The 24,544-nt window shown below is 38.6% G+C and overlaps 1 protein-coding gene across 2 annotated transcripts in view; it reads right to left on the bottom strand.

The window, feature by feature from the left end:
• Positions 1–17,433, bottom strand: part of FOLT1 (folate transporter 1) — a 339,568-nt gene extending 322,135 nt beyond the window's left edge. The window contains exons 1-2 of one of the 2 annotated variants that reach the window (XM_089403631.1): positions 17,192–17,433; positions 17,025–17,101 (exon numbers count right to left, since the gene is read on the bottom strand). In XM_089403631.1, coding sequence (XP_089259757.1) covers positions 17,025–17,101; positions 17,192–17,291 — 177 coding nt within the window. In that variant the 5' untranslated portion in view covers positions 17,292–17,433. The remainder of the gene's footprint in view (positions 1–17,024; positions 17,102–17,191) is intronic. The other variant, XM_089403630.1, reaches the window with a different exon arrangement.
• Between the last annotated feature and the right edge of the window lie 7,111 nt (positions 17,434–24,544).

Below are 24,544 nucleotides of genomic sequence, written 5' to 3' on the forward strand. Positions count from 1 at the left end.
ATCTAATTTACACCCTCAAGCCCACAACATTGCATATAAATACAAGGAGCCTCCTCCTCATTTTGTAATCTCATCTCTCACACTCATTCTTCTCTCTCCTTCGTTGATTGGGTACGAATTTCAAAGGTAACTCTCCACACATGCGAAGAAGAGAATGGTTTTCTGTTCCAGTCGTTGACAGAAATTGCAGGAGGTTGTTTTGACTTGCGTTGACCTGTTTTGACTGCAGTTTTGTGTGGAGGATCTCTGTTTGGGTAGGCCACATTTTTGGGCACAAAAACCGAGGATGTTTGACCACTGTTTGACCAACATTGACTGCATAAGGGTTTGTTGCAGCATTGACTTTCATTGACCAAATTTGACTAGACTTTTTCAAACTGTTTTTGGGCTGATTTGACTAGCTGTTGAAGGCCAAGTTGACCGAGTTTGACCGAGATATTTTGGAGGTCAAAATTTGCCCAATTGACCAGCGTTGACTTTCTAGTTAGGCTTTATGTCATTGTTGTTTGACTAGTCAAATTTCGCTTTGAATGGGCAAGTGAAAATTGTATATTGTACTCTCTCTCTGTGTTGAACTTTTGAAGAATTATAAGAAGAATTGATCAAGGGTTTTCCCACATTAGGGTTTGTCCCTAGCTGGTCCCATATCTTGTGTCCTCTTGTCTTGGCTTGTCTTCTACTGTTATTGCTTATGTTTTATCTGCATTTTACTATCATGTTGATGTGATTGCTAAACTGGATATTGATATTGGGCTAATAAGAAAATTGAAGTAAATTGATCTTAACCATAGAACATACCACTGTTATCTAATATTTAACATGGTATCATAGGTAAGTTGAAGACAAAGCCCAAGCAAGAGTGAAAAGAGCAATCACCGAGATTTGTTGGACAAGGACAAGAGTCAATGGGCTCCACATCCTACTTCAAATCTGATGACAAGCTTCATGATAAGTCTGATTATCATGCATGGAAGATGTCTCTTGATTTGACTTTAGAAGAGCAAGATGTTATGGACTATGTGCAAGGAAAGATTACTGAACCTCCTTCAAATGCATCCGCTACTACTAAGACAAAGTACAAGAAGGGTGAAGTCAAAGCAAAGAAGATCATCATGGATTCTATTCATAAGCATTTAGTTGCTTACGTCTCCAATTTGAACACATCAAAGGAGATATATGACAGGTTGGTTGGCATGTTCAAAGCTAGCAATGCAAACCAAGTTCTCTTTCTCAAGAACAAAATGAAGGGCATAAAGAAAGGAAGAAATGAAGATATTCAATCCTACTTCATGAGGATTACCGAAATCAAAAATGATCTTCTTTCGATTGGAGAAGTTTTTTGTTGATAGGGAGCTCACTCCCATTGCCCTTGGAGGACTCCCTCGTGAATGGCACGTGTTCAACACTACTATTCTTAACAACGATAGGATTCCAAGTTTTGAGGAATTGCTGACCAGATGTTCTCAAGAAGAAACAAGGATGATGGAACTAGATATGCCTTCAAATAGGAATGATCCTATGGCATTCTCCGCTCATGCTAAAAAGAACAATGCAAGTTCAAAGAAGCAATGTCAAGGAAGGTCAGGTTTCAAAAATGGAAGGAAGAGAAGATGCTTCATTTGCAACAAGTTTGGCCACTATGCTAGGGAGTGTCCTAATAGAAGGGATACGCCTCATGATGATGACAACCACAACAACAACAATTTCAGGGGCAACAACAATCAAAGGAATGGCAAATTCAACAACAGAGGAAAAAGGAATGTTCCCGCTACTCAACATGGAAATGGTCGCCCTCCCAAAAAATCAAGAAACTCCAGGTATGATGAATCTAATGTTGTTGATAACAAGCAAAAAGAAGTTTATCTTAAATCTGCCCTCTCTACTGTTGGTAGCATCGAATGTGCTCTAGCCACGAAAATTGGTGGAGAAGCTAAAGCACATGAGATCTCCAATACCCAGAAATGGTTTGGGTAGATTCTAAACAGTTTGGGAGATATTAAAATAATTAATATTTTTAATGGAGTCCCTAAGTCTAAACTTAAGGAAAATAAAATATTAATGTGTATTAATATAAAATTGTGTTAGAAGGGTCCAAAAGTCATGGATCAAGCCAGAGTTAATCTTAGCTGTAGGTTAGGGACTTAATCTCGGCCGTTGAATTGTCAACGAGAAAAGTATATAAGGAGGCTTGAGGGTCACTTGGAGAATACACCAGAGTGATCAACCATTCTATTCTCTAGAGCAACGTTTGCTAAGAGAAATAGAATCAGTGATCAGCAGCGAGGGGTAGTGAATACAGAAGCAGAGAGGGACGCTGAGCCAGCGAGAGGCCACGCAGAGCTAGCTAGGGCCCACGCAGAGCCAGCCAGGAGCTGCGCAGTGCCTCAGAGAGCCAGCGTGGGTGATGCAGAGGCTCTAGAGGCTGATGCAATGCCTCCAGGGGTTGACGCAGGGCCAGGAAGGGCTGACGCAGTCCCTAGAGGCAAACACTGGGGTTTTCATGGGGCAGATTGGAGCTGGGAGCTGTCGGAGTGTTTATCCGAGGTTTCACCCGAAATATCTTCTTCCGAGTAGAGAGGTACTACTGCTAAGATTATTCTCTGTTGGGTGAGCCGGTTTTGGCACCCAAATTGTATTCAGAAACTGCATAATAATAAAACCCTCAGATAGCTGCACCGGTTTTCCCGCATTGGGTTTTCCTGGGGACATTGGTCCAAAAACAACAATGTCACTTGTGTGCTTGTTTTATTTCCTTCAGTTGATGATCTGTAATGTGTTGAGCATGTATTTGTATTTATTTTTAGTATTTACATGGTAAATAACTTGTTAATTAATCAGAACAAGTACGCAGAAATAAATCAAAAAAGTACATGAAGGGTTTCTAACAGTTAGACTTAGAAATTCCAACACGGTATCAAAGCGTAGTTGCAGATCACAGGAGAACTGAGGACATCAGCCGAACAGAGCAGCAAGAGCAGAAAACAGTTGTCCCGAGTGACATAAGCTATTCCTAGCAGAGAAGCAGCAAGGAAGGGGTGACACAGTGCCTGCATCATCAAGTTTGAGCCGAGAAGAGGATCAGCGCAGTGGCAAAGGGGAGCCAACTCGACCTACGAAGTGCTCGGTCATCTTTCTCAGTCAGGAAGGATTGACGCCCGTGGCCAAGGGATGCAAATTTTGCTGGTGTCGGGATTGCGCAGAGCCTAGAAGCTCTAACCTTCAGTTTGTTGGGGCTTAGGAGGTTGTGGGTAAGTTGCAGAGTGAAGCTGGTGGGGTACTCTAGTCAGAACAGTACTTAACAGGGCAAGACCAAGGAGGAGGGAGTTGCTACCGAGGATTTCTAGCCAAGAAATCCAGATCAGTGAGGATCGAAGTGGGGGCATCTCGACATTGGCAGAGGGGTTTCCAGGAGAGAAATCGAGGCTCAAAGGGAGTCACACTAAGAACTTCCAGAAGGGGAGTAGAGGAGTGGCGAGATGGCAGTGAACAGGGTAAGAGACCAGGACAGACTGGACGAAGCCTCAAACTTTGTAGTCAAGAAGGCCATAATCTTGTCCGTTCTCGACAGGAACCATCTAAAGCAATTCGCCTTGAGGACAATAGCGATCCCAGTTTACCCGGCTGATAATGATAAGTACGAGGATGCAATGGCAAGGGCCAAGAGCATCATCCTTGACGGGGTCAAGGACCATGTAGTACCACACATTGCCGAGAAGAATACAGCAAATGAGATGTGGGAGGCCCTAAAGAAGTTATATCAGCATACTTCCGTGCAGAGAAAGCTGCTACTAGAAAATCAGTTGCAGTCATACCATATGCAAAAGGGAGAATAGATCGACCCCTTCCTCGGTCGATTGAAGGAGATCCGGGATCAGCTGACTTCCATAGGAGCCACGCCGGATCAAGAATTGATGGTGAGAACAGCCCTGAACGCAGTCTCAGAAGACTAGGAGGTGTTTGTCCAAAGCATACTGGGCAAGGCGACCCTTCCAGATTGGGAGGAAATGTGGGCAACTCTTCACCAAGAAGAGATCAGAAGGCTAAGCAAGGCGAGAAGTAGCGACAAGGGGATCAAAATCAAGAAGGAGGAAGAGGAGGATGTTGCCCTAGCATCTGAGGAAAAGCAGGAGAAACGAAAGAAGAAGGACATCTCCAAGGTCAAATGCTTCAACTGTGGGGAACTGGGTCACTATGCGAGCCAGTGTCCAAGGAAGAAGAGCAAGGGAGTGGCTTTCGAGACCAAGGCTGTGCCAACAAGGGCAAAGAAGGAATTGGAGACAAATGATGACTATGCCATGAGTGCTCACATGCCACTTGAGCGGAAGTGGGGAGACATCGAGTTGTAGTCAGACGAACAACAGGCGATGAGGGGCAGGATCCTTGAGGTACCCAACCTCTTGGATTATACCTTGCTACAGGAGCCCCGAAGAGGAGTAACAAGATTGGCAAATGTCAGTAGAGGTGGATGCGGATGGAGCAACAGAGGGAGCTACAGTGCAGGATTCCCAAGACAGCGCGAGGCTAGCAGGCTGCAACAGTGCGAGAGGCACGGAAGTGTTACACCAGTGCAGGATGGCATAGAAAGGTGTGCAACGGTGCGAGATGCACAGAGTTGTTGCAGTAGCGCAGAGGTTATAGAGGGAGCACTTGTCAGTGACAGAGGGAGCTTCAGCATCGGGAGTGTTTTTAGCCTGACAGAGATGTCAGAGTTGGGAGATGAGTTACTTACTTCTTAGTAATTGAGTAGCAGTGCAACAGTTAGTAGTGGTAGTGCTATGGGCAGCATGATGAGAGGGGTTGCAGTGCAGATGCAGCACAGATGCATAAGGAGCTGTCGTACAGATGCAGCAGTGGCAGTGGCAGGGCCATGGATAGCAGTACATGATGCAACAATGTAGAGGATGTTGGGCAGCAGGCCTAGCATCAGCACAGGGACCGATGCTGGATGATCAGGGTGATGCTCAGTGAGTATTACTAGAGCACAATCCTCGCTAAGAGGGAGTGTTGATTTGGGGTAGCATCGGATGTGCTCGAGCCACGAAAATTGGTAGAGAGGCTAAAGCACATGAGATCTCCAATACCTAGAAATAGTTTGGGCAAATTCTAAACAATTTGGGAGATATTAAAATAATTAATATTTTGAATGGAGTCCCTAAGTCTAAACTTAGGGAAAATAAAATATTAATGTGTATTAATATAAAACTGTGTTAGAAGGGTCCAAAAGTCATGGATCAAGCCAGAGTTAATCTTAGCCGTTGATTAGGGACTTAATCTCGGTCGTTGAATTGTCAACGAGAAAAGTATATAAAGAGGCTTGAGGGTCACTTGGAGAATACACCAGAGTGATCAGTCATTCTATTCTCTAGAGCGGGGTTTGCTAAGAGAAATAGAATCAGTGATCAGCAGCAACGGGCAGTGAATACAGAAGCAGAGAGGCAGAGAGGGTACCGGGAGAATCAACACAGAAGCTGGGAGAGAGGGACGCAGAGCCAGCTAGAGACCACGCAAAGCCAGCTAGGGCCCATGCAGAGGCAACCAGGAGCTGCGCAGTACCTGAGAGAGCTAGCGTGGGTGACGCAGAGGCTGATGCAACAGTGCCTCCAAAGGTTGACGCAGGGCCAGGAAGGGCTGACGCAATCCCTAGAGGCAGAGGCTAGGGTTTTCGTGGGGCAAATTGGAGCTGGGAGTTGTCGAAGTGTTTATCCGAGGTTTCAGCCGGAATATCTGCTTCCGAGTAGAGAGGTACTATTGTCGAGATTATTCTCTGTTGGGTGAGCCGGTTTTGGCACCCAGATTGTATTCAGAAACTGCATAATAATAAAACCCTCAGATAGCTGCAACGGTTTTCCCGCATTGGGTTTTCCCGGGGACATTGGTCCAAAAACAACGGTGTTACTTGTGTGCTTGTTTTGTTTCCTTCAGTTGATGATCTGTAATGTGTTGAGCATGTAATTGTATTTATTTTCAGTATTTACATGGTAAATAACTTGTTAATTAATGAGAACAAGTACGCAGAAATAAATCAGAAAAGTAAATGAAGGGTTTCTAACAGTTAGACTTAGAAATTCCAACATCTATTGCATCTCCTCCTGACACCTTGGGAAATTGGTTGATTGATAGTGGTGCCTCAAGGCACTTCACTGGGTATAAGGAAGTTCTTTCAAATCTGATTGAAAAGGATACAAATTTGGAAATTATCCTTGGAGACAATGCCACCTATCCCGTGAAGGGAGTTGGGAATGTTACTCTTCAATTGAATCAAGGTAACACCATTCATCTACAAGAAGTACTATATGTACCTGATCTAAAGAAGAACCCGGTATCTATCTCGGCAATGGAGGACAAAGGATTCAAGGTAGCATTCATCGATGGAAAGGTACATGTGTGGAATAAAAATTTCAAAGATGCATTTACACTTGGCTTCAGGGTTGTTAGCCTATATCAAGTTGGAGGAAGTCCATTGGGAGCTATGTCTTGCAATGCATCACTTCAATCCGAATTATGGCACCGGAGGTTTGCTCATCTACATTATAAGGCTCTACCCAATGTGAGGAAGATGGTGACAGGTATGCCCGAATTTAAAGTAGAACATGAAGGTGTTTGTCAGGGGTGTGCCAAAGGAAAGCATACAAGGGGACCATTCCCCTCAAGTGATAGCAAGACTACCGACATATTGCAATTGGTTCATTCTGATCTATCTAGTATGATGCTCGTGAACTCATTAGGAGGATATCTATATTATGCTATCTTTATGGATGATTTCTCTCGCAAGACTTGGATATATTTCTTGAAGAAGAATGACGAAGTATTCTCATGGGGCAGAAGAAAGGGGTCGAATAGCCTCTTCCTATTCTAGAACCAGTGTGGCAATACAATGCGCAAAAGGTGGAATCAGCATAGTCATACAATAGCACGAGTGGCAGGGGTTAGCAAGAGTGCGCAGGGGTTGTATCGGGTGTTGAAGTTGGATTTGTTGTAAAAGGGAAGCATTCCCTTGCTATAAAAATTTCTAGAGTTTATTTTCTGAGCTAATAGAAAAACACACACAAAGTTGCAGGTTTTCCCCGAAGTTGAGGTTTCCTGGGTATATCTTGTGTTCTATGTGCAAGATGTGTTTGGCTTCTGAATTATTTAATTTCCATTGTGCATGCTAAGTTAGAAAACTCAATGTATTTGCAATTTAAGTTTCAATGCAACAGTTGTTTGCATTTATGGGCTCTACAATTAGAAAATTGTGAATCAGTTACTGGGTTTTAAGGAAATCTAACATGTTTTTTCATCATCTAGTTAAACATAGTTGTTGTGCTTGTCATAAGTTTTTGCTAAACTACTAAGCAGTGTTTTAAAACTCAGACTTGATCGTGTTGAAGAATGTAACTAGTGTCGGTCTTCATAATTGTATTTGTCAAAAGAAATTTTATTATTGAAGAATATGACTTATTAATGCATGAGTTTCATGCTTGGGTCATTGATCCGAATTGGATCCATAAAGAGTGATTAACAGAGCCATGGTTGTACCAGGTCGGGACAGACTTCAAAGAATTTAAACAGCGATCAAAAACACCTCTAAACCAGTGGCAATGGCAGCCAGCGTGGAACGACGAGGACCTCGGTCAAAGCGCGCTGACCGAGGCCCATGGAGACTGCGCGGGAGGTGAAATTAGCCCCTGGGAGGCCCGGATCGGGAAACAGAGAAGGGATCGCGCATCGCTAGGCAAAACCCCTCAAAGTGGAGAAGCCCCGAGCACACGGTCATGTGGGAGTCGGGAAAACCGTGGGACAAAAGGCTAAGCGCTAAAAGCGGGACCCGCTCCAAAACCGGCGATATTGATCGGGGGCATCCATGGGCGGTAAACAGTTTTGATGAAAAAGGAGCGATTCCACTCATCGCCCGACGCATGGCAAGCGGAGGAGAGAGAAAACCGCCGCTCATCGTGTGTTAACGGTCAAGTTAGTCAACCGCGCGGGATGAGCGAACGACGTCGGATCTATAGGCTCCAGATCTAACAGCTGAGATCGCGCCCAATGGAGAAGACGGAATTGACGAGGGATTAAGCCGCGATATGAAAGAATTTGAAGTCCGAATGGACCGCCACGGTGGCAAATGACTCATTTCGTAACGTAACTAAAGAAACGAACCGACGAGGCAAGCTGGCACAGTTCGCAGGAGGACAAGTGGCCATCCCTGTGAGTCTGATGATGACGCCAAGAACAGGGAACTCCAAGCGCAGCTGCAAGCAGGCGAATCGACGGAGGTGGAAGAGGAACCGAACCGCCATGAGCCCAAATGGCTTTAAAGCCATGAACAGAGAACAGAAAGGACACGGAAGGAGTCGGGAACCGAAAGATGAAACACCAAAGACAGAAGACAGAGAAGAGAAGAACCAGTGAAGCAAAAAAAGCAGAAAAAGGACAGAGGGCCGAGCTGACCAAAGGCAGCATCGAGCACCAGAGAGCTTGAGAGATCCAAGCCATCCCTGAGAGGATCTGTCAGACCAGAGAGGTCAAAGAGCTAGTAAAGAAGAGAGTTTGTGTACTCCAGTGGGTTGGGAAATCCAAGAACCACCCTGCCAAGCCAATCTGTTTCAAGGGACTCCTATTGAGCTCCTTCATTGTAATTCTCTGCTTGAAGACACAATAAAATAAGGCCACCACTGAAAGCTGGACCGGAGATGTAGCCCTGGAGGATAGGGTGAACTCTTTATTAATTCCTTGTGTTCTTGTATTTGCTTACTGTATTTCTCTGTTGTTTTCCATTTCAAGTGTCTGTGTATTTGCAATCTGATCGATCCGTTGCTTAAATAACATAGACACACACCAGCACATGAGTCTGTAATACCTCTAATTAATAATTCTTAACTGAGGTCACTCATTGGGTGATTATTAGATCAGTCATTGGTTTCTAGGTTTTGTATTGAGTCAATAGAGTCATTGTCATTTGTATTAGGCCCTTCTTGGGCTTTTGTATCATGTAAAAAGAGTTATTTTTTAGTCAAAAAGGTTATTTGTCACCTCCACATCAAGTTGCCCTGTCCCCATGAAGTCGGCCTACATTAGGGCAATTTGACCCAACAGAAAGGCTATATATAGAGAGGCAGCTCAACCTACTTGGAACACTCACTCAACAAGTTCGATCTATAAGAAAGAGAAGTGGAAAAGGAGAGCAAAGTAGCCCGAGAAGGATAGAAGAAGTTGGAAGACCTAAATCAAGTTTTTGGACAACCTTTTTCTCACACGTGCGAGGTTAACGGATCGAACCTGGGACCGAAATTCTATATCTACTACAGGTCCTAAGTTTTGAAGTTGGGGGCCGAAAATCTATAGTTGGGGGACCGAAATTCTAGATTGAAGTTGCTACTAGGAAGTTGTCACTTGGAGACTTTGACAAGGATCATCTACTGGAAGGAAGGGTTGACTTGGTGATTGGAGAGGTCTTTGTCTAGGTCTATAAGGTCTTGGATTGTCTCATCTTGATTTGAATCTACTAGTGGGAGAGTTGGACTAGGTTTTCCCCTTGGAGGGGTTTTGCCCTGGCTGAGTGCCCACATCTTGTGTCCCTTGTTGTGATCTTCTTTGTTTGGCAATTGTCTTAATGAATGGAACACAATAAATTGAAAGAAGGACTAATAAGAAGAAAATAGCAATCACAAGAAAATGTCAAAGTCTAAGAGAAATCTCCTAAGGAACCTAATCTATGTAATGCCCTAGAATACTCAACATGGTATCAGAGCATGGTTCATTAGTGTAAGGACAGGAAAAAGGTCATCAAAGGTTACAAGGCATAAAAATTTGTGTTTGGAGGACCAAAAGGTTAATTAAGAAGCCCATGGAAAGTCGAGCCATCTGGAGAAGAGAGAAGCTGTAAGGCTTCTCTAAAAGATCTGAAATCATCATTTAAGACTTAGTTTTGCGCTACAAAAATTTGTGAATATATCATCATCATTCCTCAAAGGAGAGAGTTGGTTGTATATCTTACAAGTTCATTTTGGTATCCACAATCATTGTGGAAGGGAGTTGATCTCCTTCTAAATTTTGAGCATATATTGGAAGCCCTAAAACTGGCTACCATCACTTTCAGAAAGGAGCCGAAAATCTGAGCAAAGTTGATTGATATATCACTCTCCTTCACGTCATCATTTTGGAACAAGCAATTCATTGGTATTACAGTAATATGTTGGGTGGTAAAAGATCCTCTGTTCAGAATATATAAATACAAAATTTGAACCTCAACAATGATATAGAAAGTTGACCTTGGAAGCCGAGTATGTATCTGGACGAGTATGACAAGAAACCAACCTCAGCAATTATCATAACAGCTACTCTTAAAAGATCTCTTCTCTTATAAAGACTATCATATGTATATTCAAAGTCAAAATCCAAATAAGAGAGGCAGATCCTGGTAACCGAAAAGAACAATCATCCTGGGCACATCCAAAATATGGAAAGATCTGATCTTGAAGCTTCCTCAATATTTGACAGCCTCCTTAACTACAAGATTGAAACAAGGGCATTCAACGCTTCAAGAACCAGCTCGAAGAAATCAAGTAAGTATTGTTATTGTTATTGTTCCTTATCTAACAAATGTGTATGCAACAAGTCCAATAGATCATCAAATTAAAGGTATGTAACCCTGAGGTACTTATATTTATTTTGTTCAATTACTTATAATGTTCTAGGACTTGAAAGATTTCAATGTATCTAATATTGTAAAACCCTAGATGGTTCATATAGAAATCCTTGTTTATAGTTAGTCTAGGGTAAAGATTGAAATCCCTAATAAGAATTAAATTTAAAATCAAGTTTTGAATATGAAATCCCGAACCTGTAATCATGCTCTTGAAAATGATTGCCAATGATTGTTGGTACTATTTCACAAAACTAAGTTTGCAGGAAGAAATAAGGAATCTTTAGAGAAAGGTTTATAAGGAGCTTTGGTACTAAAGGAATCTTTCAAACTAAATCCTACAAGGTTTGAAAAATCACAAGGTATGTATAATTATTTGTAGCTAGATCTTTTCATATCAAAAGGTATGGTTATTTTGATCACTAACCCTTTTCATGTTTAGTTCTTCTGAATCATAAGGATTCTTGTTTGGGTGGTTAATCATTAGATTGAATCTACCCTTAATCTATCACTTATTATTTGATCGTTCCTGTGAAACTCTAACCCTTAGGGTTCACTGTAAAACCCTAGCCTCTTGTTGCTAAGGGTATATCAATGTTAATAATGAAACCCTAGTTTAATTAGGGATTGTTGATGAAGTCTACAAATCCTACTCTTTTGAAGTTTAGGGTTTTGATAAAAACCCTAGTCCTTTAGGGTTTACTGTTAATGTCTAAATGAAATCTAGAACTTTAGGGTTTGGTAAATTAGGGTTTATAAACAAAACCCTTGTAATAGTTATAATAAGATCCTATGAATGAAACCATCAAAACCCTAGTCCTTTAGGGTTTACTGTTAATGTCTAAATGAAATCTAGATCTTTAGGGTTTGATAAATTAGGCTTTATAATCAAAACCCTTGTAATAGTTATAATAAGATCCTATGAATGAAACCCTGAGTGTATATTCAACTATTTGATCGAAACCCTAGTCTGGTCGAAATCGTTGTATATATAACTTTGATGTATTGATGTTTGTGTCTTGGGTTTACCTAGTAGGTATGAATATTGAATGCTAGTGCATCCTAGATATGTATATGCGAGTATGCTAATTTAATTGATGATACTCATGTTTTAATTTGTGAAATCTAGGGTTTGTAACAAAACCCTAGTAGAGATTGATATTCTAGGATATGATAATATTGTTTGTGATTTAGTTTTGATGATAAAATCTAGGGTTTGCAACAAACCCTAGTAGAGTCTAACATGTAATTCTAAAAGTATATTGTTGAAACCTTAGATGTATAGTAGGATTGTTATTTGATTGAATTGTTGATATCTAAGGCTTTGTGTCTCGAAGATGGAGTCTAGGGTTTATGACAAAACCCTAGTAAGAAGTTGAAGTCTAGAATATAAAAGATATGACCCTTGTTGATTATGAACCTAACTAGGTTTAGGTATTTGATGTCTAAAGCATGAATGATTTGATGCTTCCATTGTAATGACATGATTTTGTTATAGTTAACTTCATGCTTCGATTTGTATTTGGTTGTACTTGCTATTAAGGTTTTGCATGTACGTGATCTTCAATTGAAGATGTTCATAATGAAGGAAGTTATAAGAATTATGAAGATCAAGATAACCTTGATGCCATGAATGAAGCCTTGAAAGGATGAAGTTTCTCTGATGTTATGAAGTTGTTGATCTCCTTAAGTTGAGAGGGAGTTTGGATAGAAGAAAGGGTATATCTCCCCAATTGAGACGGAGGGCATATTTTGACAATGAATATTGTGAAGAAAGAATGAAACTGAAGTACTACAGACAAATGTTCGTGATTTATGAAGTTGTTGATCTCCTTAAGTTGAGAGGGAGTCTGGATAGAAGAAAGGGTATATCTCCCCAATTGAGACGGAGGGCATATTTTGACAATGAATATTTTGAAGAAAGAATGAAACTGAAGTACTACAGATAAATGTTCGTGATTTATGAAGTTCTAAACAAAAGACTTGAGAAGTACTAAGGTTGTATTTGGTGCTCCTGAAAAAATGAAAGAAGAAAGCTTCCAACAAGTTATATTTGGATGACTTGATGATGATATAAGTAGCATCAAAATGATTAAAGATCCCGAAGGTTTGTGTTTACTTGTATTTATATTTGAAGGCTTATTACTGATTGGGGTTGTGATTGTGCAGGATCTCTCCATAAAAGGTTGAACGTTTGAAGCATGCTTGGATTGGTGGATATATCTGATTTAGTTGATTAGGAGAGATGAAGCATCTTATGGCAAGATGCTTGGGAGGACATCTAGTCGACCTATGTGTTGATGTCTAGATCCCGAAGTAGGGAGGGTGGCATTGGTCATGGAGCTCTGACCTTGGATATGCACCTAGATCCCTAGGTTGGTGATAGAGCTTAAAAGCCTGATGGTACCTAGGGTAGCTAAAGCTTGACTTCACCTTAGTCCCACCCGATTAGAGTTCCTTGGTCAGGTAGCTAATGTATAGCACTGCGTGTGCTAGAACTCTTCGTAGTTCATATCATTTTGAGATCTTCCATGTACTTTTACGCGTATGTAATTATGAATATCTCCCTTAGTTAAGAGGGAGTGTTGAAGAATGTAACTAGTGTCAGTCTTCATAATTGTATTTGTCAAAAGAAATTTCATTATTAAAGAATATGACTTATTAAAGCATGGGTTTCATGCTTGGGTCATTGGTTTCTAGGTCAAAGCCTCCATTGAAGGCTTCTAGGTTTTGTATTGAGTCAATAGAGTCATTGTCATTTTTATTAGACCCTTCTTGGGCTTTTGTATCATGTAAAAAGAATTATTTTTGAGTCAAAAGGGTTATTTGTCACCTCCACATCAAGTCGGCCCTGTCCCCATGAATTCGACCTACATTAGGGCAATTTGACCCAACAGAAAGGCTATATATAGAGAGGCAGCTCGACCTATTCGAACACTCACTCAACAAGTTCGATCTACAAGAAAGAGAAGTAGAAAAGTAGAGCGAAGTAGCTAAAGAAGGATAGAAGAAGTTGGAAGACCTAAATCAAGTTTTTGGACAACCTTTCTCTCACACGTGTGAAGTTACTGGCCTGTAGCTGGGGCCGAAATTCTGCATCTACTGCAAGTCCCAAGTTCTGACGCTAGGGCCGAAAATCTATAGTTGGGAGGCCGAAATTTTGTATCTACTACAAGTCCCAAGTTCTGAAGCTCGAGGCTGAAAATCTATAGTTGGGGGGCCGAAATTTTGGATTGAAGCTGCTACTGGGAAGCTGCCACTTGGAGACTTTGACTGGGATCATCTACTGGAAGGAAGGGCTGACTTGGTGATTGGAGAAGGCCTTTGTCTAGGTCTATAAGGTCTTGGATTGTCTCATCTTTATTTGAATCTACTAGTGGAAGCGTTGGACTAGGTTTTCCAATTGGAGGGGTTTTGCCCTCGCTGAGTGGCTACATCTTGTGTCCCTTGTTGTGATCTTCTTTGTTTGGCAGTTGTCTTGATGAATGGAACGTAATAAATTGAAAGAAGAACTGATAAGAAGAAAATAGCAATCACAAGAAAATGTCAAAGTCTAAGAGAAATCTCCCAAGGAACCTAATCTATGTAATGCCCTAGATTTCTCAACAGACCATGAAATCAACCGAGGGTCAACTCAAAATCAACTCAAACTTGGCCATGATTGAGAGCAGTTTGAATTTAATGACTCAGGTTACTAAAAAATTCATAAGATATTTAAATTTTAATGCAAAACTACAATTTAAAGAATGTCAAACCATTAAAGACAAAATATGCAAAATTTACTCATGTATATATCATGTAAGGGAGAATATATCAAAATGGCACTGAGTGCAATACATATCATAAATAAAATCCATAATCAATGAGGGTCTAAATGGCCTTTGGAGTCCAAAACACATGCTACAAACTATGGCCTACTACAAACCATTGATCACCATGATCAATAATAAAACTCATCATCATTGCTAGAAATAGGATCCTCGGCATGAGCTACAAGACAATCTTCTACTCAGAGTCTTCAGACTTGTTGGACTCGTCAGGGACATCTACAGCTATAGTAGTAGTACTAGTAGGTGTGAAGCAAAAAGAGGTGCGGGTGGTCTCTTTATAGTTTGTGTCTAGGGTGATAAGAATTAGGGTTTAGGTAGATTTTTTTAATTTAATGTTTCCTCAAATTGTGTGCCACAATGAGGAAGATGACCAACTCAATCGAATGGGTATGGATTTGACCGAGTTGGAACGGTTTGGGACCAAATTGGTCCCTAAATTGAGTAGAGGGTCAAAGAAAGAGGGTTTATGGTCAACTCGACCAAGTTCGAGTTGACCTAGTTTAAAAACCATGCTACTAAGTACTTTCACGTTGTTCCCCAAGTTCTTGTGCTAACAAGTGCATAAAGTCTATTGTCTATTGGATAGTTTCTCCTTCAAAGTCACTAAGATACTATACTACCAGATACACCTATGGAGAATCCAAGATTTGTTCTTCGTGGACTTGCATCTGGATCTGCTCTAGATATGTTTCCAACTTGGAAGCACCAAAGGATATGCTTGAAATCTGTTTTTGCCATTTGGCTTATTGATTTGACGAATCATCCAAAAAAAATATTCATTAAGAAAGCATTAAAACATAAAATAATAAAAGCAAAGAGTGAGGCCCCTTCCACATCCCAAAACCCACAAATTTAAATTTCTCATAGCAATCTGCATTTATAAACTTGTGAGAACAACTTGGAGTAAAATCTATTCAAAATCCTGAATCTTCTATGTTTCTCCTTCGTGTTTTTTTGGAATAATTTTTAATATATTGGTTCCCCATATCCAAAACCCATACTTTTCAAAAAACTTTGGCATTTGTATCCATTTCCATGCAACTTAGCTAGGACTGGGGTTTCAGAATGTTACTCAGAGCTTCCTTAACAATATGTTGAAACTCCTCACTGCCCACCAAGCACATTACAGCCCTGTGGAGCATCAACCACAGTTCAAGGTTTGCCGATTACATTGCTCAGTGGAGCTAATGGAGCTGAAACTCCACATTGTTATAGTGGCAGTGACAGATGAATGCACAAACCTGACAACATGGCCCCTCACAGGCACCAACCGGGTATAGAAATAGACTTCCAAGTAAGCATGGAGCACCAAAAAGTGGGACCGACCAAAGTCTATCCCCTCGAGTAATTTCAATCAATGATTTGTGTTACAACTTTGTTTGTTTAGTTCTACAGTTGCCTCTAGAGCCTAGTCAGCATTTAAGTCATGACATCCAGTTTACTTGTAGTATTGGGTTTTTTGGGCAAGATGTTTCCTATGTAGAAAGCATGCCCTTTCCCAATCTGGGAATATTGGTAATTACAATGCAGTTTAGCTTGATTAAGCATGCCTTTTCGCAATCTGGGAATATTAGTAATTACAATGCAGTTTAGCTGGCTGAAAACACTTTGAGGAAAGTCCCTTCAGCTAAGAAGTCATGGGTGGGGATATCTATTTCGGCAAGGTAACCCATGACTTGAGCCTGGCCCCAGCTGTTTGAAACAGATTTCTTGCACAGGCAAGACAGCCTATGATGGCCGAAACAGGTTTTTGGGGGATTTGAGTCTTGGTGGGGGGTATGAAACACCCCTGCTTTACCATCTAGCCAAGACCCCGTTAACTGCAGCTCTGGTTTATGTTAAAGTAGTCGGTACATTATGTAATGTTTGGCGTCAGCAAGTTTCTCGGCCAACAGTTCAATCAGTAAGCAGTACATGGGGGGCCTCGGGCTCCCCTTCATCTGGTTTGTATCAGTCATGATAGAGTCTGTGATGCTCCAGACCTGAGAAGTATTCCAACGGAGACATGTTGTACAATTACAATATTTTAAATGTGAATATAATATAAAAATGTAATTTTCTCCACCAAAAGGATACGATGCATCCTATTTGTGTTTTAATCCCTTGTAAGTACTTGGACATGTTGATTTATAACCATAAAGTCATATAACAGTTCCAATCCATCACAATCCTTTTAAATACAACCATTGAAAACTGAGCATATATCACACTGCAAGACCTGTGTTCAGACCAAATTCAAACATGTCGGCTATAAATTAACATAGATACAGCAATAAAACTAGGGATTCACCCAGATTTCATTTTGTTTTTGACGAAATGGAATGAGTAGAATAAGAGAACTGGTCATTTTGGATGCCCCTTTTCTGTAGCTATGAGCAATCTTGCGTCAAGACAGTCGATCAACTGGGCTAATGTTATTCTGAGAGCTTCAAAGACCACATAAGAAAGAAAATGCCAAACTCTGTTTCGATGGTATATTATCCGTCAATTTTAATACAATAAATAAATAAGTGTGGATCGGATGGATGGAAATTTAATATGAAGCGTGGATGGAATGATATGAACTTCACCTCGGCTCGAGCAATAGAGAAGAGAGCATGTGGCGTATGTTTATAGTGGGGAAGTTGAGTATAACGTCCATCATTAACTGAGAGTAAGCAAGTGAAAGACATTCAACATCACTTTCAAAGAATAACAGAGAGAGTTAGAATATAAATGAACTGTAAAATATAAATACCTTGAAATCTGGTTCTCACAACATCGAGGGGGTGGAGAGCAGCAACAGTGGTGAATCCAGCGACTGCCCCTGCCGTTGCATTCTCCCACTGCCATTGCATCCTTCTTCCTCTTTCCTGCTCGTCTATTTGGCGAGCAACCCATTCGAAACGGACATTAATGTTCTGGTGTTAATAAGGAGACAAGCAAATTCGGGTAGGTTATAATATTCAAACGTCCGAAAGTATCCATACTGGCATCATATATTAAATTCAGGGTAACTCTCTGTTCTAGGACTATTCCCAATATTATAGGTGGTTTTTTTAATGTATAAATTTTACATGGGTTTTACTGAAAAACAAAATAAAAATAAAAATAAAAAATTTAAAAAATATATATATATATATATATATATATATATATATATGCAAATAAACAATATTTAATTTAAAATGCAAATAAATAATATTTAATTATTGTCTGAATTTTATTGATATGTTTTTATCAAAATTGGTAAATGATATAATTCAAAAAGATGTGGGAATAGAATCGCAAAAAGTTTGCAGTTGTACGTTATATTTGTATGTTAAATATGTATTATTGTAAAATGTGTATTAATTTTTAAATATTGTTGGGTTTTATATTTGTTGATGATTTTTCATTCTTTTTGGTGCTATATATTGTTGGTGTCTTATAAGTGTGAATGTTAGTGTTATTGGTATGCATATGACATTAATGTGGGCTACAAAATGTTAAGGTGAGTTTGCATATGGCATTGGTGTGTGCATATACAAGATGTTGAAATGTGTGTGTACACAATGAGATTTTGCGTGCACATTTAGGATTCAATGCATCAAATATTGTAGAAGTATTGTAGGTGTTTGTCAATAGTGCTACATTTTGGACCCAAGTCTCTAGCTCATGCACATAGTTGGAGGGTATTGTAATGGTCAAGATGGAAGATATTGACATGGAGAATGGTCACTTCTTGGTGCGCACGAGGCTATACATCAAAAACTAGTCACTACACTAGCAGTAAAAGTAGTCATTGGGGCATTTGAAGGTAGTGGTCAAAGATGTGAGTTAAGTATAACACTACTTGAGTCATTAAACTAGGAGTTAAGGTAGTCATGGGAGCATCTAAAGGTAGTATCAAACATGTGAGTCAAGTATACACTACTTGTGCACACATAGGTAGACCAAATCCCACCTCCGTGTTCTTCTAGAAGCTTATCAAAATTTCAAGGATTATTCCATGACCAATTGGAAAAATCTTTATGCTTGTATTGGAAAATTGTAAAGTCCATATCTATGTTCCTTATGTAAACATGAATATTGTATCACATTAATATGGAGTTGGGTTTTAAGGATTACTTCATGGAAAAATATTTATGCTTTCATTAGAAAAGTGTGGAGTTCATATCTCCCTTCCCTATGTAAATGTGGATATTTATATCACATTAATGTGAATTAGGTTCATAGCTCCTCACAAATCATTCAAAAGATGTTATGCATTCCAAATAGAACTTAGAATAAAATGGCACTATTACATTTCTTAGAGAACAAAGATATTATTACACTCCAAACTTAGAATAAATTGACACTGTGCCATTTCTTAGAGCACAAAGAGAGCATTGTCATAGTTAGTCTTTTTTGTCAAGATAATTGAATGATGAATTCCTTGTATTATCTTTGAAATTGAAAAGCCTTCTAAACCTAGCAACAATGGTTCAAAGTTAATTAATTATCAACCCAAGGCTTGTTATAATGGTTGTGGACCAACCCCTAAGGACCACAATGAACTGTCCCCTAAAGTTGCATTAATCATAACCATGGTGTAGTAAGGTTGTAGGAGTTGTGTTGTTATCAATATTTTGGTTGATAGGTAGTTTTCTCTATGTTGTTTTACTCATTAAATTGTATGTTTTACTGCAATTTATGTTTTACATGTGAATTATAATAGAGTAATTAGTGTTTTTGGTTTCTAGGCTTATTTTATTTCACTTTTAAGAAGTGCTTATGATAATAGCATTTACAATATGATATTTTGTTACTATTAAGAGTACATTCATAATGTCTAAAAAAAACATTTTATTAAACTTTCTTATATATCATTAAGAATTGTCCTTGGGCAAGAGGTTAAATTACAATTAGGGATAATATTTGGTCTCAACATAGAATAAAAGCTAAAGGTCACTTGAAGGCACATGAGCTCACTACTATGGCCTTAATGACAATGTGCTATACTAGCTTTCTTCTCAATAGGTCAATGACCCAAGACCTAGTGGTATGTATCAAGGGTGAAAGTCTACCAACTTATGAACAATTAGTGAGTTATTTTAGGTAGCCAGATTTTGTTTACACATAGTAATGTCAATATGCATTAAACTCCTTAGATTGTTTCAATAAATACTAAGCTTATGAAAAAAAAAAAATCGGCATAAATACTAAGATAATAACCTTCAATATTGTTAACTTTAAAGAAAAAATAATTATTCCAACTAGATATTTATAATTTTTCTTATTTCCAAATTTTTATATACATATAACCCTTAAGGGTGTAGATTAATTGGTAATAGAATATATTGTTAATCCACTCATATTTAAACTTCATATTTAAACTTCACTTGTCCAAATATATAATATCCCTAAAAATTACAATAATAAAAAATAGAATTAACTATGTATCATACAAATACAAATCTATATATACAAATCTATATAAATTGTACTTATTTTACATCACTTTATAAATACAAAATTACGAATCTTTTTTAACTTAAATAATATTTTCATCCATATATCATATCTTTACCGAATGGACATACAAAATTACGAACTTTTTTAACTTAAATAAAATTTTCATCCATATATCATATCTTTACCGAATGGATATTATTTCACTTTTGAAGCGTTAAGCTCTCACTAAGAATATAATATAGAATTTAAATTATTATAAATAAACCAATTAAACTATATAATTAACTTGTATCGTTTAATATTATATGGTTAATATGTCAAATGGGAAGATGAGATGATAAATCCTTACTGCTAATAAGGATGATTATGCCTGTGGAAATTCGGATGTTTTTCTTAATTCTGTTCATTTATCTCCCACCATCAACGGTTACCAATAGAATGAAAGTTCATGAGGCAAGGTTTGGTGTTCCCTGAAAACATTAAACACTCATTCATTCATGAGGCAAGGTTTGGTGTTCCCTGAAAACATTAAACGCTCATTCATAAGGATTTGGAAAGGTAAAACGCTCATTTCCAGATCATTTCAAAGTAGATTTAGCTAAGGGATAAAGCCATAACAGGTGTAAAGTAGTTTCCTCCTTGTAATCCAGAGGATAAAAGGATAACTATTGGAATCCTATTGACATGTGGCAAAAGCAATTTACAAAGGAGATTAGTTGCCATTTACAAAGATTAGCTATATTGTTGCAATTTAAAATTATGAAAAGAAATTCATGTATGCATTTTTAAGTAGTTATATAAAATTAAAATTATAACATATAAAATTAAAATTATAAGATACAATTATATAACTCTAAAATTTTAAGATTAGATATATATGTTTTAATAAAAGTTAAATTTATTAAATAAAACATTTTTAAAGTAATCAAATAGAGTTATGGATGGTTATACATTTTTCATAGATTTTTTTGGTTTAAATTGAGTAGAAAATTTGAGATGTAACATATTTTGAATGGCCATTCATTTATTATTAAGGTACAAAGTAGTTAGAATAAGAACAATACTATGAAAGGTTATTAAAACCATAATAAATAAGTAGAAGTAGTTAACTATGTACTTAAAATTACCATTTGTTCATATATATTTTTTCTTGATGACTTAACTAGTTAGATTTTTTAGGAAACAAGTGAGTCATAAGGAGGTTACAATGATATTGATCATTGTGTGTGTTGTAGGTTTTAATGTTGTACAGAAATTATTTGCAAATGGATTCTTAAAACATAAAAATATCCAATGGCGAGAACATAAACTATACACAAAGATTTTTTCCTGGAACCTAAATCGGGAAATCTAGATTGAGTTTCCATTATATTCCTTTCAATGTTACAATACATTATATACATGCCAAAACATTCATAAAGCCCAATCCATTAACCTTGTATTAGAACATAATTGTAGTTCCCTTTGCCAGATCTACAAAATACCATGGGCAAAACCACCATGCCCAAAACCATGGGTAGGTCCACGCACCATTCTTGGGTCCACCCAACCTCTATTGGTTCCGCATAAAAAATAATTTCCTAGAGCGTTGTCCCGAACCCCATGAAAGGGGGCTACCGCCCCCCCTTCAAACCCCCCCCCCCGTTGTGCCCGACGCAACATAACAATACCTTATGCTAGTTGTGGAAAGAAATAATATAACACATACCCAACAATTATCAATCATTGATCCAAGATAAATCAATACCCAATTTGTCACCTATTTTTCTATTTTCTAAGTGGAAAATTCGAGATATTGGCTTGTAGCACCCATTTCAAGGGCAAGTCCCATTTTAGTGATTTGGAGTCTATAAAATTCTAGAGCCCATTTGGGGCGTTAAATGACCTTTGGTTGGGGCGTCAAAATTTATGGATGTGGTCTCAACATCTTGATGTTGTTCTACACATCGCGAGCCTTCTAATAACACAAATATCACCTTAGTTAGATATTGTAATAGGAAGTTATACCTCTTGCAATTTAACATATGTCGTTGACCACCATGGTACAAGTGGATGTCACATTAGCTCCCATTACTTACACATGTAGAGCTATTCATTTGTGGCATTTTAAGAATGTTCCAGAGGGTCCAAAACCTCAGCCCTAACCATAGATGACTATCGTGCTATGTTGAATATTGGACCACTACGAAAGGAAGGGGTTTCATTCTTGCTATATAAATTATTCTTCCATAGTTGAGGATTTCAAGGGAGTGGGGTATTTTGAACATAATAAAGGAAGTAGAGGACTTGTAGTACCCATATGAGTCAGGGTGTTGATGGAAACTCCATAGTTAGTTCATCATTATTTGTATTTAGATTTAATATTTGAGAAGAAAAGAACAAGGTATGGTCACACCTTATAGTTAGGTTTTCTCATATCGAGTTTTAGATGGATACACCTTATTCTCATTATGTGGATGATGTGGTGTTTGTTTTAGCTTCTTTTCTTTCATTCTCATCATATTTTAATAGTATGAGCTCTAAGATAGTAATTTTAGATTTTAATCTTAAGCAAACACTGCATAACAAAGACTCAATATAAACTTGTAAGATCCCATGAATTGTTGCAGTGGAATGGCCATGGAAGTTTGTATATCATATTGATATCAAAGTGGTTTTTTTGGGGATTTTGTGAGAAATTGCAAGACCCAAAATGTCTTGAAGAAAGAAGTCTCAAGCCTAGCCATGGTGGATGTGTAGTAACAGTCAAGGGGATGACTTGAAGGAAGGACTTTTCAAAGTTGTAAGCACAAGTTACTAACATCTTTCATAACATGATGATCCTCGTGGCAGCTCTAGAGAACAAGCTCTTAGTTTTTGGAGAGTTTGGTAGCTCTAACTAAGAAGTTGGCTCCAATTTAATATGGATTCAAAGAAGAACTAAATAAGGAGCCAAAGAAAGATAGATCGGGTTTTAGCATCAACTTTCCCTAGTCTTCATTCAAAGATGAACCAGAAGTGGACATCAAACCCTATCAAGGTGAGGTTAATGCTAATATGTTGAATCAATGGTTGCAATGTTTGGAAGTCTATTTTAGCATTCATAATACAAGAAAGAGAAAAAACTATAATTTCCCCAACCAAAGTTAGAGGGGCATGCCCAAATTTGGTGGGAAAGACACATGGAGACACTTAAGTTAGAGGGTAATTCCCTAATAACTAAGTTGGAGGTGCTTGAAACATTCATTAGGTGCCAATTCTATCCTATTGGGTATGAAGAGGAACATTTGATCATTAACATTAGTTATAGCATAAGTAAGGGTAGAGTGTACATGAGTTTATGATCAAGTTAAAAAAACAAGCCATTATGTTGTGAACATCTCCTAATAACTTAGATGTCCTCCTCAAGTATGTAGGTGATCTCCATAGTGATTTAAGCATGTAGATGATGCCCCCTAAACGTAGGACCATTTACAAGACCTATGTGCAAGCATAGTGTATGGAGATGGATAACAAGAAAGTACAACCAAATGGTCCCAAACAAAAATACGGCCAAGGCACTGCTAAAAAAGGAAAGAAGAAATGGAATAGAAACCGTGGAAAGAAAACAACCATTGCACATAAATGCAAGGATCCAAGAAACCATTGTAAACATTGTGATATTCACGACCACATTGAATATATGTGTTGAAAGCTACATTAACCATCAAATCCAAAGAACTATCATATGGCAACCAAGCAAAAGAACATACTAGTTGTGGATTCAAGTAACTAGAGGTAGATAACAACTAAGATGTAGATGAAACAAGAACCTAAATAGACTCTATCCCAACGAAGAGAAGGATATGATTTTTTATTTTTGGTAGCATGGTAGGTACTCCAAGCCCTAAGGTTTGGGGTTTGGAGGTTTGAGCACCACAAAAGTCACTTGTGGGCTTGGAACCCAAGGTTTGGGTTTTGCACCCATTGATGTTTGGGTCAAAACGATGAGGCATTTTAGACATGTGATGGATGGAGATGATAGAGGATGTTGAGGAGTATCTAGTAGAACAAAAATTGTTGAATTATGAGTTGTCTATGATGAGTTATTAATTTTTGAAGTTAATAATCAGTTTTTGGACATACAAGTCATGTAGGCTTGAGATGGTTATGTCCAAAAGACATGTCACTTAGGTAATTCGTTGAGCCCTCTTGTTTAGTATACAGAAGAGGTGATGAGATTCATTTTAGATCATCCATCTTATGCAACATAAGACAACATTGAAGAGAAGAATCATCTTTGTTTTTTCCGCAGACAAGAAGGGAGAAACAATGAAGGAGAAGAAGGTCGTTAGGGTACTTTTTCATGACTGTTTGGGGACCAAAATTGTCTTGCAGGAGGTCGAATAAGAGGAGGAAGTTTTGGGTCTATTTGGGTGTTTGTTGTGGGTGGAAAAACCTTAGAAGAGTCAGTCGCAGCCCTAGAAGGTTGTTGTGAATAGGTCGCATGCCTTAAATCCTAGCACAGGTGGCAGTGTGGGCTTATTGAGGGATGGTTTGTGCCGAGAACAACAACATGTGGGTAGGGAAGACTTGTGGAGGAAGGTCGCAATTGGAGAAGGAGCTATGAGGTGGAAAAGAGAGGCTGACATGGAGCCATAAGAAGCCCTAACCAGATCACAGTGACTATAACATTATAATACCAAACCAAAGGTAT

Source organism: Pinus tabuliformis, chromosome 2_1 (genome assembly GCF_031772625.1).
Source record: "Pinus tabuliformis cultivar Carrire ecotype Pingquan chromosome 2_1, CPIR1, whole genome shotgun sequence".
NCBI classification, from domain to species: Eukaryota; Viridiplantae; Streptophyta; class Pinopsida; order Pinales; family Pinaceae; genus Pinus; species Pinus tabuliformis.